This window comes from Ptychodera flava, chromosome 22 (genome assembly GCF_041260155.1).
Source record: "Ptychodera flava strain L36383 chromosome 22, AS_Pfla_20210202, whole genome shotgun sequence".
NCBI classification, from domain to species: domain Eukaryota; kingdom Metazoa; phylum Hemichordata; class Enteropneusta; family Ptychoderidae; genus Ptychodera; species Ptychodera flava.
This window is the reverse complement of record NC_091949.1, coordinates 34,476,099-34,490,259: the sequence shown is the minus strand read 5'-3', so window position 1 is coordinate 34,490,259 and position 14,161 is coordinate 34,476,099. Positions and strand designations below refer to the sequence as shown.

Sequence of the window (14,161 nt, the reverse complement as noted above, 5' to 3'; positions counted from 1 at the left end):
GTGATGCCAGTTTGCCGCTAAATTACATTAACTCATTGCTCGACAGGTTATCAGATACCTGTGAATTCGCTATATTATTATGTAAACATGTAACACACAACGAACGTGTTTTCCGTAAGTTATATTTTCTCAATCGAAGGCTGTCGAAAACGAGGTTTTTTCATTTCTGTTTCATTTTTTTCTAACGACATATAACTACCTCGTGTTTCGGTTAATATCTCATTAATCAGCCCTGCTAGCCAATCACAGAAGACGGGTAAATTTATAACTTGCAGCAAGCACCCTGTGTATTGATTGGAAATAATATTCGATTAGAAGTTTATGAGTGTAAATTTACGTAAGAAAGTTTGTGAAGATTACAGTTTGAGGTTGGGGCATGAGTGAAAGAAAAGGGTCATTATCGGATGTAACGAGGTTTTTCGAAATGTTCGATAACGAGAACGAAACCAGTCTACCTTCTTGATTGCCAATCACACGGTTTCAACGCAATGAGAGAAGTTCAACTGCTTCTGTTCATTGGGAAATCTCAGAAAGATAGGGCGACCACAAACAGTATAAAAAGTATTTAAAACCAAGGCTTTTTCCTCCTGATTTTTTCTTCTCTTACCCCGATTGTTTTCTTCGAATTCTTCATCGATCACATGTTCATACTTCATGCTAAAGTCACGATTTTGTTTATATCCGAGACAATTCTTCAGAGATTTGAAGAATGGTCTTTTGATCTTTATAGATGCATGGGCGCTAAATCTTGTATCGAAACTTAAGTCTTCAATAAAAGTGGGAGAGAAAACAATTATTAATGTTGTATTTCCTGAATAATAAATACCCGCAAGCTGTGAAGGTTTTTTCTTTACATTTCTGTCAAATGCACTTTGCCACCCATTTCCATAAAACATCAGACAAAGTGTGAAAAGTAATTTTTTCTCACTTAAGAATGTCACTTTCATCATCTAAAGCTATGCCTGTAGTTTTGACGTCACAGATTTCTGTCTCGAGGTCATCGGTGATCGGCTATTTGATACTTTTGAGGAAGGTCAAAGGTGAACGCCATAACATTCTTTATTGAACTTCTTTGGTATCGTGCCTAACATTAAAAATGGTGTACGGTATGGTGTGCGCGCATAAAACAGAAGGTACTGAGGAACTGACACACAATTGTGACCGATGCTCAGTGTGGTTGTTAAATGACAAGGTGTATTGTCAATGCATGCAGCGTGTTCGTCAGTCGCAATAACGACTTTTTTAGAGTTCTTCATGGCTATGCAAAAGGAAACGGGGACATATATCACAGCGTTTTACTATGGTAAAAATCTCTTAAAAGGGCTCCATGGTGTTACACTTCAAAGGCAGATATCAGAATTTTATCAGAAGAGAAGTTGAACATTTTATTCCTGACACTTATGACATAGTTCCACCGTCGGGGTATATTATCACCTAAACTGTAATAAGTGGGGGAGATTCCGGGTACAAAGCAAAGAGTATCATGGCGGAGATTAAGAATAATTAAATACTTGTTTGATTTCTCACGGTTCGTATCTGTAACGTAAATCTCGGCCAATTCCTGCCCTACCAATGACCTTCATGCGGAATAAAGAGATCATATCCCAGGTACAGGAGAACATTCTCTGTAACATTGCTACTGTCATGAATGGCTTTAAATTTGGTACAGTGTTTTTAATATCGTGACACTAACCATCAGTTTTCCTATTTTCTTTACTTTTTGCCGAAGATTAATTCCTCCCTCGTCTCCTTGACGTATGTTGAAATACAAACTGTCAGCCCGACAATCGCAATGCAATTTGTACACTATGCAGCGTGATTGTCGACAATGAATTGTAGTACCTGGGACGAATATACCTAGGTGAGGTATACTAGTCCAAAGTAGTACAGAAGAAAATTCAGAAGTTAATAATACCTTTGGTCATTACACATACAAAAAAATTTAATTTTGACATAGTTTCACCATCGGGTATATTATCACTTAAATTGCAATACGTGGTTGAGAATCCGGTTGAATGGCAAACTCAACCATGAGGGAGATCCACGACAATCGTTTACTTGTTTGATTTTTAACGGTTCACGATGCATCGCGTGCACTATGCAACGTGATTGTTGTCAAATGAATCGCAGGACAGACGGAAAATCGGAAGTTAATTATACCTTTGGTCATTACACACACAAAAAAGGTAACTTTGAAAAGGTATTTCCACATAATTTTCGTTTGAGGAGGAGAAACGGTATTTTACATACAAAGCAAAAAATGATGATGATGATAAATACATCGACAGTAATAGCAGAGCTTTGGAGTTCTGAAGAAGGGTATTTATAGGTCGTTATGTTGATGGGAGTTATCTCTCTCTCTTTAAAAAGAAATTGAACGTGGACCTCTATTGAATTTAATTATTCGGAAAATCATGTTAACCATACAAGTCTATCAGTCGGAGAATTGAAGAATGTTTGGTTCAGCAGAAATTCAAGCATTTGATGCAGAGTCAATTGTACATGGTCGTATTCTAAGGCTAGTGAGTAAATGTGGCAATAAGCTTACTTCAACAGTCGATCAGTGTGTGATGTCATTTTACTCAGGATATCATGTTTACTTGAAAGTCCATACAGAGGCGATATATTGTTAGTAGAAAGCAAAGTTAAGCAAAATTAAAGAGATTGTTGCTACTGCTTGAACATCACGCCTCGTCGCGTATTCCAGATCCGTATTTCCAAGACACTCAGCTGTTGGCAATACTTTCCCAGTCCATTGGCGACGGTAATGTTTTTCAGCTTCTTGATTCTGTATCTCAGAATATTGTCACTTTTCGATCGAAAATTTGCAGGCACTCCAGGTTTTAAATACTCCCCTCCAATACGTTTTGATGTATACTGCAACTAAGTGAAAAGCAAACTCGTTTGATAAAAAAGAATTTTCCGTCCACAGGTAAGTGCATGGAACTGCAGAAAAGTATTAAACCTTGAAGTGGAAATCGCAACTATAGATATAATTGACACAAGGTTGCAAGGACATTTGTAGCATTATTTCTCACCACGCATGCAATTTACCCATGACAGATGCGCCAGGGACGGCACACGGGTACAAAACAGAACAACGGTACAATGTCCTAACCCTCAGCTTGTATGCCTACTTTTGTATGGCAATTGTCATGATATTGCTCTCCGCTATGTCATTCGTGCTTCCTCGTAATTACATGTGTAGGCGGCGATGATGGATGTCTTCCAGGTGTATTCCTCTCGGTTTATAAATGCTCATTCGTCCCTCAGGGCATTTCATTCATTAGGATTCACTCGTCGTACATGACTAGAAACGTGGAAAACATCCAACAGTTCACCGCCATACAGAATGTAGGGTCCTGATGGGGAACTAAAGAGAGAGAAAAAATGGAAAAAGAAACCTCCCTTCGTGTTTAAGTCCTTTTAAAGTTAGGTCCAAGGATTCCATTCGACAAACGACATGAGGATAAACATAGTCCCATGCAATAATTAGGCACACAAGAACCGAGAAAAAAATAAGCTTTTAAGAAGCATGCCTAGGACTTTGTTCTCTTTTAATGTCGCTCACAGGAACCTTCAATGTGATCATCTTTGTCGTCTCTATGTAAGGAATAGTGTGGCTTAATAAGACGTTCACACGTCTTTGTATGTGTACACATATGTCAAGAGAGAACCGAAAGACGATGACGTCCATGTATACAACATTACTATTATATCAGTTTGTTCAATTGTATATGTTTCAGTCTATTATGCAAGCCCTTGCAAGCTTAAATGCACGCCCGTTTAAATAACAATGAGTCATTTGCCAACGTCAGATGAATAGATGTGATTGCCCAGTTTTCAGAAGAGGACGGGGAGCTGTCACGATCTACAAGAAATAATTATTGAACCTTGCCATCCGTGAAACCTTGCAATTTATGCTTTTTAAGTGTTCAGAAATCCCATTGCAATTGTTGGAGGCTCTGCAACGATATGATGACGTCATCCGAGAAATAAAACATTCTTGGCGAAAGAGGAATGAGCTTGTAAGGGTTAGTATCTTCAAAATCACGATGATAGAATTATAATGCAATCATCACCACGCAATCTCAAATCACAGAAGATTAGAAGATGACTGTTTCTTTGAAAATAAATGAAGATTGGCAAGCAATGCTCCGCACTCGCAGTGTACGAATAGCAGCCACTCTTACCGGATTTCCGTTAGTATATACAAGGCGTACCGGGCTATTGACTAGGTTGAAGTTTTAACAATCGAGGGATAATGAGGTTCAACTACAGACATGGCCATGGTTTTTTGACCTTTAGTAAGACACTTTATGTCTAACTTTTCACTCTATTCAAGTGTTACTGGCCATAGAGGTTTTCAACAGAGAGCGGTGCCTGTTTTCCAACTACAAGTATCGAATTATCTGTAAATAGGACTCATTTCGGTCTAAAATTAGATTTCTTTAATTTCTTTACGAGTATTTTATTTCATGTCAGTTGTACTGTTATCTCCCCGGTCATAAAACGCTGACTTTCGGAGAGGACCAGTGGCATGTGATACCATCTAACTGAATCGATACATGGTGAAATTTTAACAAATTTACTTTCAATATGTGTACGAGAACTCATTTTACTTGTAATGTACACAGCACTGTGGTTCTTGTGTCGATGTTCGTGATTGTGTATTAGTGACCTATGCTCTCTTCAATCTCGCAAAATAGTTGACCAACTTTACAACAGCTTCAATCTTTCCACAGGCTGGCCTTTCGGATTAGTTATGTGTAAGCTAACACCTGTAATTCAAGGTATATCTGTGGCTGCCTCAATCTTCACGCTTACTGTAATTGCGGTTGACAGGTAAGTTCATTAAATCTCTAAATACAGACTGCTACGAATTGATGGGTTGGAATGTACATGAGAATTTAATCGTACAGGGCGTTCAGCTGATGACGTCTTGTAGCATGTGTTATCAATTTCATGGTAATCAAATGTTGTAAAGAAATACAGTATCCAATTATTAATAACTTTATTTGGTTTGCCGCTGTGGAAGAATCGTCAAAGCCGATTTGTCTTCTAGGCGTGATAAAAGTGTTGGATTTGAAATTGATTGAGAACCCAATAAATAAATTTGAATTGAGGCATTTTTATGTCATAAGGGAAATTACATATGTATCATCCAATTTTAGCTCACGTATCCACACACGTGAGCTATTGTCATACCGATTTCTGCCTGTCTCTCTGTGTGTCTGTTGGCGCGATATCTCAGAAACAACTTGACGGATATGAATCAAATTTGGTACATAGATTTCGTTTGGAAATGTGAAGAACTGATCAGTTTTCGATGAGTGTGTATTTCATCATTAATGCCAGTTTGCATAATTATTTATTTCGAAATAAGATATTCTTCCTACATATGTTAATAAAGGAAGCATGTGACATATTCAGAGTCAGTGAAGTTTTATGACTGTGACCATTGCCCATATGCATATTAAATGAACTTTCCTAATTAAAGGTATACAGTCACCTGTAATCTAAATATGCCCATATATGGTCAAAGGGGCGTTCCTTGGTATTCAAAATGCCAATGTGAGGGGGCTGTTTTTATAAAGCGGCCACCCGCTTAAAATCTGTGATTGGTTAGATTTTCTCTTTTCATGGTAACCGTGGTAAAATTGGAACAGGTGAAAGTATACCTTTAAGGATATATCTCTGGATTGACTGTGTTGTTATGTACGAAATTTGCTGTGAACATTGAACATACTATGGTGTAACATTGACGAATGTCATTTAGCATTTTTCATTAGCTAATTATTAATTTGTACATTTAACGAAATTTCCTGTTTAGGGATATATTTCTGGATTGACTTGACAAACGTTCATGAACTTTGAAGGACTTGACCAAGGTTGATGAATGCGCTGTGAATATTAATAGCAGAGTTCTAGAATAGTAGTGACAGACATTTTGAATTTTGTACGTCAGCTGATTGGTAATTTGTATATATAATGAATTTTCACAATTAGACATATAAAAATCGAAGGACTTGATCAATTAAACTAGCTACTTTTATAATGATACAGTGAAACAACAACAGAAGAAGAAATTTAGCATTTTCATTGCAGCTATTAATAACTAAATTTTACATTGAACAATATTTTCAATTCAAATTATACTTGATGAATATTGCTTGTGATGTTATTCATAGCATGTTTAATGAAGTTGCAAAATTGCGGAAATTATGTCTGAGAAAAGTGTCAATATACATACAAAGACAAAATATACTGAAACACGGCAGCAATTTCAGTTGACATCTGGTAAGTCGATTGTGTCAACTGTCCACCATTGAATTAATCGTTACACCTTAACATGTGCAGTAATTATTTTAGTTGATTTTTATAGCGTTATTAAATATCCACCTTCCTAACATTTTATAATATTATAGCCATGATTTTACCAGGACAAAACGTATGCGGGTTTTCGAATATTCGTTTGTTTGAATTTTCTCCTCTCCAATGTGACGTTCAATGAATCTTCATGGAGGTTGACCCGACACAGCACTTTACGCAATCTTTCTATCTCGCGACCCCCCTGACCGAAATACAGACGCCACAGAAACCCCAAGCCTCATTAGGAGGTGCACGTTAACAAAAATGACATTTGTACAAGGTATTGTATAAAATGTCATGCTATTATGTAAATGTAAATGATGATATATTAGTTTCCGTTGACAATATTGTCTCCAGGAAAAAGGTTTCCGTAAGCGTATGTCTGAATATGTTATAGCTAGAATTCAACTTAAAAGAAGCAAGACGCGTCAGCAATGCAAAACATTTGATGTTCTTTGAAATCTCAGAAGAGTATCCTGGCAACACTGATATGATTTCGGGTTAGCTTTTCTGAATAGAGGGGATCGGGTTACAGAAAAATCTCATTTTTCTTTTTATCTGGAAGTCAGGATAGCCAACCTTCGTGTAAATTTTACGTACGATATCAAACGTTTTACAATAATTGTCTGTCATTCTTCATCAAAGTGTTATTGGTAATTGTAACGATGGGTTCAAAATTCAGCGGAGATGGAAAATACTACCCAATAATAGTTTAAAATATCGGTTCCCTTATTTTGCAAAAGATTAGATAATTAGCTACCTAACTATTTTAGCAAATATGAAATTTGACAATTATGAAACTTAAGGCAGCGTTGCACATAACACAGCATATTTTGCTCAAAGTAACTTTTTGCAAAGATTTATTTAATTTTCATGAATTTTTGTAACGCAAGATTAAAATATTGGTTGGGCTTAGTGTTTAGTATAACAAGTAGTCGTAAGCTGGGTAAAAAGGAAGCGCAAATGTATGGAAATTCATGCAAACAACCCGACTTGCTGGCTTCTTTTTTCTTGTGTTCAACATTTTAAAACAACATTAACTACACTCTGGCTGGCTCAAACTTAATGGAATTTTCACATTATGATTTTTAAATACAGCATAACATATAAACATAACAAAATATACTTTTTGGGCGATAAAGTTCTTACATTTTGAATAAGAATCATTTCAATTTTGTTTATCATGATTTTAATCACTTTTTTGAATGTTAGTCTTTTAAACCCTGCTATTTAAGAATGAGAATAGATAATGCAAAACAAAATTGTCGTGTTTTATTACACTATTAAAATGAGATATTAAATTTCATAAAGTAATTTCAAACATTAATACCAAATTAAGGTTTGCTATCCCAAAATTGTACCCTTCATTCTTCGAGTAACCTATTGCTACCGTACTAAATTTTTACATCGTCTGCTTTCAGAAAATATATAGTATGAGGGGGTTTCCAAGTCATCTTTTATTAGAAATATTGCTTTAAAAATGGGTTTTATAAGTGCAATGCTACCTTAAGGTAGAACGCACCTCGGGGACAAACATTCGGACTCTCAAACTTTTACAATTCTCTTCTGATATACCACATTTGGGGGTTCATTTTAAAGCTCTTGGTGAAAGAAAACGTTTTACCGGCTTAGTTTTTCAAAATTCGAAGATTTTTATTTTTCTCCGTAGAGTTAACACAGAAATGGTGGCCATTTTGAATTTCTAATATCGGTAAATCTTGGGTAATTTGTTTCTCTATTACCAAAATTTGCACGGTGACCCGCAATTTTTATTATTGATTTTGAAAGAAAATGATTGAAAGATCCCTTGTGGAAAGTTAGAGCAAAAGTTTAAGTATTTTACTTTCGAGGTGCATAATACCTTAAATAAAGAAGTAAAACCGAAGCTTTACGAATGAAGGCAATTTTATTTTCTTTTAGAAGGCATGTCAAATTTTCAGTCACGTGACTTCTATGATGTATTGATTTTAAGTACAGTAATTGTTTTCACTTTCCGGTGTATTTTCTCTAATCCGCGAGACTGTTATGCGCGCACATAAAATTTAATAATTAATGCGGGTTTCTGGGGAAATAGATAAAACGGTCCACGCCCACACAGCTGCCTCGAAACATTCATTTTTTTTTGCCCTTAACGAGAGTTCACCTCTAGTAACCTCCTCATATGCATGGATGTGCAGTGTTTAGCGTATTTTACAGGCTGCAAGATCACGACCAAACCTGATATACGTAGCAAATGCTTGCTAACTCGTGTTGATCAGAGACTTAAGGTAGTATGTGCCTCGAAAGTGAAAGACTTAAACTTTTGCTCAAACTTTCCTTAAGGAATCTTTCAACCATTCACTTTCAAAATCAAGAATAAAAATCGGGGGTCACAATGCAAATTTCGGTACTAGAGAAATAAATCACTCAAGATTTACCGATATTTGAAATACAAAATGGCCGCCATCCTTGTGCTAACTCTGTGCAGAAAAATTAAATTTTCGAATTTCGAAAAACTAAGCCGATCAAAAGATTTCTTACACCAAGAGCTTTAAAATGAACCCCCACAGGTGGCATATCAGAAAAGAATTGTGACAGTTTGAGAGTTCAAATATCTGTCCCTGAGGCGCGTTCTACCTTAAGCGAGTCCAATGTCAAATATGTGGTCTCCTGAAACATGCTGACAGAAAATAGCGTCTTGATTTTTATATTTTAAGACGATATTTTGTCATTGTAAAAATTGGATTTGTAAAGTAAATACATTCAATTTGGTGGAGACATTTTTACACTAGTCTTCCTGTACAACAATACCAGACTTTGAATTCGCACTCGAAAATATGTTCCGTCATGTCATTTACAAATGTCCAAGCATCCCCTGATATTAACATCGATGATTTGGTCGCTTCTGAAAAGCAAGACCACAGCCAGTCTGTGAGCTGGGTCATTTTTTATGCAAAAATACACCTTTTTATCTCTGTAAAATAGAATATGTACTGTTTAGAGTTGCTGAATACCCTTTGGCACGTCTAAAATGATATTCTGTTTAGGTGTCACCCACTTATATAAGGTGTTCTTGTTTCCATCATTCTAGCCAAGATTCAGTGTCTCATATCTCTGAAATCATAGGCCAGTAACTATAAACACATTCTATGAGAAAATACTTTCAAATGCACCTCTGACCGAATGCAAATGAAGTATCGATATATGGTTGACGCCACATGTTGAAAGGGGTATGCTCAACCCCTTAGAAACATCTGACATCACTGAATGGTTCATCAGATCGTGTCTCTCATAAGTGTTACCGGTGTGTGTTGTGTGTACTTTGTAAATTGTCTGCTGAATTTTCGTTTGTGAGCAAGAAAAATGCTGTTATGCATAGAAGGTCACATAAAATTGCTTTTTACATGTATATTTTCTCTACTTCTTTCACTGGTTTTACAGGCATAACAATATAGTTAACCCTCTGCGGCCACGTATGGAATATCGAACGGCGTGTGTGTCTATCGTCATCATATGGGCCCTTGCTGTGGCAATCATGGTACCCCAAGGCGTGGTGCTTCAGGTTGAGACCTATGAAGTCAAACCAGGGTTGAAGTTAAACTACTGCGACGAGACGGGTTGGCCGACCTATTCGTACCGCCGCGCCTTCACATGTTCGGTTTTTCTATTGACTTACTTACTCCCGTTAATAATCATCAGCATAGCGTATGTTCGCATTGCCAGGAAAGTATGGACAAGAAATGTCCCAGGTGCGTCCGAGGAAACGCCCGCTACCGGCAATGCTCAGGCAACCATATCAAAGCAGAAGATCAAAGTTGTCAAGATGATCCTTGTCGTTGTGATAACATTCGGAGTGTCATATTTACCACTTCACGCATGCGTTCTACTGGCAGAATTCGGTGCCATGACACAGGATCAGTTTCGCATCCTCTTATTGTATTGTATTCCAATAGCTCATTGGCTGGCCTTTTCCCAGAGCAGCGTTAACCCGATTGTGTATGGTTACTATAGCAATAATTTCCGCCGAGGATTTCGAAGTGTGATGCGTCCGACTCAGTTCTGTAACTTTGGATCTGTCGAAATGTCCGCCTCTGGGCCGAGAGAGACAGATCGCCTTAGACCTTGATCCGATTTCTTGTTTTTAGGACACGAGAAATTACATCTTGCTATTTATGTAATGACCTCGATATTTCAAGCCGTTTTCGAAACATTTTAGTCTCTGAGTGAATGTAAAGGTTTTGTCACTTGTAATAGCAATGTTTAGTAACTTTCATTGGAACCTTCGCTGTTTCGTTTTTCCTGTGCAGAATTTGTGTTCTGTATCACGTCCCTGGCTATCGTTACATGGTGTATAGGTAATTCATTGTGCGACGGAAAACGCTAAGTACACACGATCACACTGAAATGTCAGTCGATAAAGGCGCAATTTACAAGCTGTACAAGGAAAACTGTCGCCACTTAAGTGTTCCCGAGTTTGTCATGTGTAAGAGTGCGTAGATTAATAGCACCCATTTATTATTTCAAGGCTGGCGTAACACTAACTCTGCTAGACGGTCTCGGGGGAAATAGATGACGCCCTCAGAGAGTTCATTTACGCTTTCCAAACAAGTAACATCAGTCTCCCTGCAGTTTCACTTTATTGACAGACTGCAGAGATTGATGAAGGAGATAAAAAATGACGCTGAAACGAGCCACCTGATGTGTGATAGATCTCAACTTTACTTTTGACATAAAATTGGAATGGTGTCCTTAAAGGGACAGACACATGCTCCATTTTGGTGTGCATCGGAATAATACGATGATATATATTGACCAACTAGTTCACGCGGCAGGCAAAATTGCGATTTATCACACATACGATCGACAGTTTTGGCGCCAAGCCAAACACCAGGTACGACACGGCTGTCGGCATTGGGCCGTACAGCAGTAGGTATTGGACTCTATTTGTATCCAAAGTATGAATAGCGGACCGGAAAAAAAACTGGCATCTTTCTTATCAAAACAACGAAGATAACATTACGCCGTAGACCCTAGACTAGGGTTAATGGTTATACAAATGGAGACCCTGTCTCATTGCCACTGTGATTGGAGGTGTTAGACACTTTATGAATATTTTTATTGAAGATCGGGAATTCATGAATTCATACCTGGATCTTCGGAAAGTCGACAAAATCGACTGGTCAACATTTCAGGAAGTGTCAATTTCAAACATGATCTCATCGATTATCCAGCAAACGCGTGGAAATGAATGACCGATGAAATGGACATATCGCGTCAAGGGGCTACTGGGAGCGACCCCTACGGTGTGAGACCATTTCATCGGACCTTTAAGGTAGACTTGCCTCTTGGGCCAGATATTTGGACTCTCAGACTTTTACAATTCTCTTCTGATATACCACTCGTGGGGGGTTCATTTTAAAGCTCTTGCTGTAAGAAAACTTTTCATCGGCTTATAGTATTTCGAAATTCGAAAATTGTATTTTGCTCCATAGAGTTAACACAGGAATGGTGGCCATTTTGAATTTCAAATATTGGTAAATATTGGGTTATTAAAATTTGTTTCTCTAGTACCAAAATTTGCACCCCCCCCCCCGAATTTTATTCTTGGTTTTGAAAGAGAATGGTTGAAATATTTCTTAAGGAAAATTTGAGAAGTCTTTCACTTTCGAGGTGCATACTACCTTAAAAAGAATTACATCAAGAAAAGAACGAGTGATGGGAATAAGATACTAGCCTCTGAAATTTCCATTTCGTACAATAAGCTTATGTCATTTACGAAATTTTGAATAGATTAATTTTGAAAGCCAGAGCTCGAAATAAACATAAAACGTTTCGCACAAACTAAAAGATTATCTGAAATTCTTATGCAAATGTCGATCAAACAGGTTTAATGATAAACGGAGAGGAAATTATTAACCATTATATTACAGTTTTGTCAATACTAATGAATTTTGTAACGTAATTCCCAGATAATCACTGGTAGTATATCCGATTATCAAGCATTGTGGCCCCGGATCATCCCCCAAATTATTACTGATAATGTCTCCGATTATCCAGCATTGCGACCCTAGATGTTTCCCACATCTGCAAATTCACTGGCATTGTCAAAACTGTAAAACAAAAACATAAACTATTTCACCCTCCCAGCCAAAAACGGACTCAAGAAAACTTTGCACTCCATTATCTATAGTATGATGAAATGGAAAAAGGAGATTCATCGACAGCGCACGAATTCGATGACTTAATTCTTTGGAACTGCACGCAACTTGAAACATAGAACACTACTAAATGCTGATTGCCCCCCCCCCCAAAAAAAAAAAACCAACAAAAACAAAACAAAAAACTTCCAAAAACCCAGAAAAGCCAAAATAAAACAAACAAACCATGAGAAACTCTGCAGCAGTCTCACCACAGAGTCATAAGAAGATTGACTGAAATGCAGATGTTGATCGAATCTGTTTTTAGAGTGGAGCCACACGTATGATGCAAGCTAAGCAGTGAGCAACCGCTTTATGGCTGTCCATCTTAGCTACCAACGGACAAAATCTTAGTGTCATCCCTGCGCATCTTGCTCAGCGTTATTTTAGAAGACGTCTAGTATAACTTCAACAAGCCTTCAATGCAACTTCTGAAGACGATTGACTGAAACATTCTTGGCAGTCGGTAGTTGTTAAATTCGACACTAACACATATTGACGGACATAAGAGATTACACACTAGCCAACTTATTTCATAGTATTTATTATTTATTATTATTTATTTCGGATAAAAAATAATCCATAGCAGATAAGAAAAACACTACAAGTAAAATAGTCTTTGACACACAAACATTCCATAACAACTGTTTGAAAAAATTGACATGGACAGTACAGAGGACACAATCACATTACTAGAGAGATGCAATCTGCTCAGAAAACTGTACGACTTGTTCCTAAGTGTTTCTTCAAAGGTTAAAACATGGAGATTAACAAGTAATAGAGTATTACTTTGAACATGACTATATTGAAATCCCGTTAGTTTACGAAATATCTGAGAATATGCTCTCCTAGCGTTATTAAACATTTTCATAGAAAAATTACACCACAAGTAAGAACTGTACGGAATATCACAAAAAACAGAAAATAAATGACACTTAACCGTCAAAGAAGCAAATTTAAAATCGCGAATGATAGCGTTACCTCTAGCGTATAAAAAACGAGTCTGTGCCTGAATATCTTCATTGTCTTTAAGGTCACAAGATATTAAATGACCAAGGTATTTGTAAACATTAACATAAGTCAGTAGTCTACCATTTAGATAAATTGGAACTGGTTTGAGTTTCCGAACACCAGGTTGAATTAACATACACACTGTCTTTTTCTCATTAAAAAATATCGAGTTTTTACTGCCATAATGGCCACAACAATTGACTAACATTTGCTGACCGTAAGCTCCGGTAGAAAAAATAACTATATCGTCAGCATAAATTAAATGGTTAACCCTGTAATCGCCAAGAAGACATCCGAACGACAGCATTGAGAGATTCCTACTGAGATCATCTAGGTAAACTGTGAAAAATATCGGTGATGAAATTCCGCCCTGCTTAACTCCGTTTCTAGACTGGAATGGTGCAGATAAAGTACCATTCCATTTAACAATAAATCTTGAAATGTGTATAAATAAAACAGAATTTTAATTAAGTAAGGCTTAACTCCCATTGACATCAATTTCTGAAAAAGGACGTCGTGACGAACATAATCAAACGCTTTTGAAGCGTCCATAAAAGTAACAAAAACAGGCGTGTTATGATGTTTATAGTAACTCAAATCTC

General features: G+C 37.0%; 1 protein-coding gene across 1 annotated transcript in view; it reads left to right on the top strand.

Moving 5' to 3' along the window:
* LOC139123271 (neuropeptide FF receptor 2-like) overlaps positions 1–10,622 on the top strand; it is a 45,559-nt gene extending 34,937 nt beyond the window's left edge. Inside the window, exons 3-4 of the mRNA XM_070689401.1 lie at positions 4,746–4,845; positions 9,793–10,622. Of these exons, the coding sequence (XP_070545502.1) occupies positions 4,746–4,845; positions 9,793–10,477 (785 nt within the window). The 3' untranslated portion in view covers positions 10,478–10,622. The remainder of the gene's footprint in view (positions 1–4,745; positions 4,846–9,792) is intronic.
* The last annotated feature ends 3,539 nt before the right edge of the window (positions 10,623–14,161 follow it).